We start from the raw sequence: 5,000 nt of genomic DNA, 5'->3' as shown, positions 1-5,000 counted from the left end.
AGTACACTGGGCCAAGTATCGAGGCTGGCCCCGTTGCTGCCGTCTCTCCTGTTGTGACCGTTGACGAAGAATACAGCGCTCCCGTTGTCCCTGTTCCAACCGTTGATGAGGAATACACTGGGCCAAACGAAGTCGCCCACGTCAGCCCCCCTGTTAGCGAATACATCTCGCCAAACCACTAAAGCTTTATCCTGTCGGAACTAGTATACATTCAATAAATACTTTTTTATTAGATATAGTACTATCAATGCCATAAACAGGCTTTCCTTTACTAATATATATATATATATATATATATATATATATATATATATATATATATATATATATATATATATATGCATACATATCTACATACATGAATAAATATTAAATACCCTGAAGTCCGTAGTTGATAAAAAAAAAAAAAAGTCAGTGGCAATAACGATGGGAATGATAATGATATAAAGCAAGGAGTATAATAAGATAATCCCTGCGTTAAGACATCTTAGAAAATGTAGATATGTAATGAATCTAATATATGATGAATATTACAAAATACTAATCTCGACACTGAAATCTGTAGGAAGATTGAAATATGTGTTTGTATTAATATTAGCATCGAGGAAAAAAAATCGAATGAATGGAAATATTAAGTCTGAACACTAAATCTGTAATTCAGCATTGAAACCTGTACACATATTCAGATTTGACAAATTTAAAAATATTTGATAAATATATTGTTTGATGGTGGTGCTAGTTAAAAATGCTGTCATAAGAAATGATGATAAATAGGGTTTAAGGAAAATACAGTAGTATACATGAAGTATAGTGCATTTCTTTGTGTTTCGTTTCCTACTATATGATACAGTGAGGGAACAAAACCTGCTTCATTTAAACACCAAAGTACTTAAATGTACAAGTGCTCAAATGTTTAGTTTTTCATGGTAAGGTATAAACAGAATATTCATGTCTTTCAAACTGTGTAACGTTGTCTAGTCTGTGTACGTGTGCGATTCATCATCAGACTCAAAACATCACGTTCTATTATTCCCCTCTCCTTGAAGATGTTTACAAATATAAATTCTTATATATTTACCTATATATAAGCGTGTGAGAGTGTGTGTGTCTGTCGCGCTTGGCTGCTAGAGGCTTAAGCGGCGCTGCTGTGACACGGGATCATAAAAGGCCAATTTATAATGGGCCGATGATACTGTTGCACCGTTCCCCTTGAAGAGAAATGCACCGAGTCAAGTGTCAGTTCTGTTACTCGACCTTTTGTGACATTAGTTCTCTCTCTATTCATCACAGGATCCCAGACGATATAGTTCTTTTGATCAGCATTCGTTTAGATTTTGCTTGTTGTCCATATATGTGTAAATATATATACATATATACATATATATAAATATATATACATATTTGTATACATATATATACATATATATACATATATATATATATATATATATATATATATATATATATATATGTATATATACATATTTGTATACATATATATACATATCTACATATATACATTTATATATACATATATATATATAAATACATTTATATGTACATATATATGCATATATATCATATCTATCTATCTATCTATCTATCTATATATATATATATATATATATATATATATATATATATATATATATATATATATATATATATATATATATATATATATATATATATATATATATATATATATATATATATATATATATATATATACATGCACGCACACACACACACACACACACATATATATGTATTTATGTATACGTATAAATGTATTTGTGTGTTTTGTGTACATATGTGTGTGTACTAGTGAATCAAAAGAGTGAGTCAAAAGAGAAAATATTAGTAGTAACAGAATTTAAATTGGTAATACTAATGAGCATAACAGTGATAATGAAATAACGTTAACACTGAGATAATATGTACACATTAATTGAAATGAAAATGAAAATGAAAAAATTAAGATGAAAGAGAAAATGAAAACTAAATGATAATAATGATAATATACATATAATATTAATTATGGCATTAACAATAAACTGGAAAATAACACGTAATAATAATAGTAACATAATTAAAATGTTCAAGGAATAGGGCAAGTTAATTCTGAATAACCAATATTTTTTTCTTTATTTAGTGTTTTAATGTAATGCTAGGAGCAATTTACACAATCAGGCGATAGAAATATAACAATGAATGTGATTAGTATTGATTTTCAAGATAAATTAATATTTTTTTTGTGGTGATACTGAGAGTGAAATGAAACAAGTTTTTATGAATGACCTTCAAAAGTAGTATTCGAAAGCAAAATAATGCCTGACGTGTCAACTTAAAATTGTATTGCTCTCTAAACTTATATATATACCCATATACACACATGGCAGCACATATGTAAAGTACATGCGCATATATATACATATATATATATATATATATATATATATATATATATATATATATATATATATATAAACACACACACTTAAGTAACCAATTAAATAAACACACAAAACTAATTAAAGACCAAATAGATCGATAAATCAAAGAAAAAAAGTCACCAAGAAAGCTCCCAACCAAGGCAGGGTCACGGGCGTAAAACCAGATGGTATTTTGCGTCAAATACACACACACACACACACACACACACACACATATATATATATATATATATATATATATATATATATATATATATATATATATATATATTCATTTGGCAAGTATAGTACTAAGCATCAGAAAATCTTATTTCGTTGGTCATTCAAAATTGGAAAAGGACAAACGAAAATAACATTTACGACGCTAATTAGTCCAGACCTTCAGGTACTTTATGCCACCTTTTTTATTATTTATTTCTATTTTTACTTTCTCTCCCTTACTAATGTCTACGAAGAATATTCGTTGATCTTTTACCTTTCTACAAGTTTTACTCCCGTACCCAATGATTGAGAAGCGCAAGCACACACACACGAACATATCAACAGAAAAAGAGAGAAACGCATGCATACATATTTATTTCCAATATATATATACTCATAAATAGATTAAACCATAAATTCACTGCAGATGTAGATAAAGTATAATTTTGCATGTACATCTATAAATATTTCATAAAAACAAAAGAATGTGCTGTTGCAATTCTACTATAAGGTACTCTCCGTGCCTCTAAAATAATTGTATGGAAACATTCATTGATTCATTCGATGACTATTTCGTATCAGGAAATTGCTGTTATAATTTTTCGTCGAAGTCGTTCAAAAGCAGAAGTGAAATCTTGCATCTACTTGACCTTGTGCTAAAAGTACAGACGGGTAGGCCTATAAATACCAGGCCAGCTCAGACAGTCCCACACTTCATTTGTGTCTGTTTTTCCTCTCTTACAAAAGCAAAGCAAACCTTCAGTCATGAATATGGTGAGAAAAGATCTCGTTATCACCATTTAAATTGTGGATAAGATTTTAATCAATTTTTATTTGAGTTATACATGTGCATATGGGTGTTTTGACTCTCTTAAAGTATCTATTAAGCTGACTAATGTTGTTACCAACAGCTGCGAGGCGTATCTGTGCTGGTTATGGTGTGCATGGTGTCCGCTGCGAAGCTGCCAGGATACAGTGCCGGAGGCGACTCTGGTTTGGACATCGATCTTAGAGGCGCAGGGGGCCACGCCGGCGGCGCAGGAGGAGCAGGAAGCGTTTTCCCGGCCGTTTTCGTCGGCAGCGGAAACCTTCCTGCTAGTGCTATTGGAGGCGGTGCTGGAGGTTTCTCCGGAGGCGCTGCTGGAGGCTTTGGCGGCGGCGCTGTTGGACAGGAGTACTCTGGGCCAAGCACAGGCCCCGTTGGCCCTGTTGTTACCGTTGAAGAGGAATATGCCGGACCAAGCACTGGTCCTGTTGCGCCTGTTGTCACCGTTGAAGAGGAATACAGTGGTCCAATTATTGACGTTGCCCCGGTTGCCCCCGTGGCTCCCGTTGCACCCGTTCCAGTCGTTGAAGAGGAGTACTCTGGGCCCAGCGAAGTAGCCCACGTCAGCCCCCCTGTTAGCGAATACAGCTCACCAAACCACTAAAACTTTATGCAGCTGGAGCTACCGTGATGTTGCTGCATCGAGGGCATCCACCTACCGCAATGAAGCGCACTCCAAAATGTTTGTAAAATAAAATGTTTTTATATAGATCTGGTTTGATTTGAAGAAGTTTATAAATCGTGGATGTAAACAGATACCGCAAAGAGTCAACTTTATAACAGAATCTAAGAACTATAATCTATGACAATTTTGTTCGGATATGAATCAAAGACCAGTTTGTAGGATGGTTTACATCTCTGCTGGATCCATCTTACTTGGCCAAGAAAGCAACCCTTATACTTGCTCACGAATATTAACCAGTCATTCTAAAGCTGAACTTGCTAAACCAGCTACAGACTGATGTTGCATGTCCGAAACATCTTGTAGTCCTGTAGCCAAGTTTTTTTTTCTTCCATTAGACAGTACTTTAGAGTACTTACGTGGTTTATTATGGTAGCTGTATGTACAATATTCTTTTGTTACCATGATATTCTGCAGTTGCTGGTACCCTCTCTTCCCAAACGTTTGGCTTCATCATTGTGGAACAAAGTATATCCCGATGTTTAAAAAAAAGTGTTAGAACAACTGTGAGTTTATCGTTCCAGATTTCGCTTGTCATGCTTCAAATTTGCAAAGTTTGAAAGTCCATACTGATACCTTTTACAGGATGAGAAAGTGCAGGGTCATCAAACATTAAATAAAGTAACTCAAATGAATCATACAAAACTATGAAAAGGGTGTTTATATGCCAATTAATTTCTGTTTGTGTTATGCCACTGACAACGGTAGAGCGATGACACCGATGCTGTCATGAAAAGTCAATCGGCCGAAATATTAAATAGTCCTCTGAAGGGAAAGTTTTAGTAAAGCATCTATCTATTGGTTTAGCTATCTGTATATCTATCTACCTATCTAT

At 33.6% G+C, this 5,000-nt stretch overlaps 2 protein-coding genes across 2 annotated transcripts in view; both read left to right on the top strand.

Moving 5' to 3' along the window:
- Positions 1 to 195, top strand: part of LOC138866577 (PE-PGRS family protein PE_PGRS18-like) — an 813-nt gene extending 618 nt beyond the window's left edge. The window contains exon 2 of the mRNA XM_070139692.1: positions 1 to 195. This exon is cut by the window's left edge and continues 430 nt beyond it. Coding sequence (XP_069995793.1) covers positions 1 to 182 — 182 coding nt within the window. The 3' untranslated portion in view covers positions 183 to 195.
- A 3,182-nt stretch (positions 196 to 3,377) lies between these two features.
- LOC113811843 (uncharacterized) lies at positions 3,378 to 4,186 on the top strand. Its single transcript, XM_027363693.2, has 2 exons — positions 3,378 to 3,431; positions 3,569 to 4,186. Exons 1-2 carry the CDS (start codon positions 3,423 to 3,425, stop codon positions 4,085 to 4,087), a joined length of 528 nt encoding a protein of 175 aa, XP_027219494.2. The 5' UTR covers positions 3,378 to 3,422; the 3' UTR covers positions 4,088 to 4,186.
- Positions 4,187 to 5,000: the final 814 nt, after the last annotated feature.

Source organism: Penaeus vannamei, chromosome 26 (assembly GCF_042767895.1).
Source record: "Penaeus vannamei isolate JL-2024 chromosome 26, ASM4276789v1, whole genome shotgun sequence".
NCBI lineage: Eukaryota > Metazoa > Arthropoda > Malacostraca > Decapoda > Penaeidae > Penaeus > Penaeus vannamei.
This window is presented reverse-complemented; position numbering and strand designations above follow the sequence as displayed.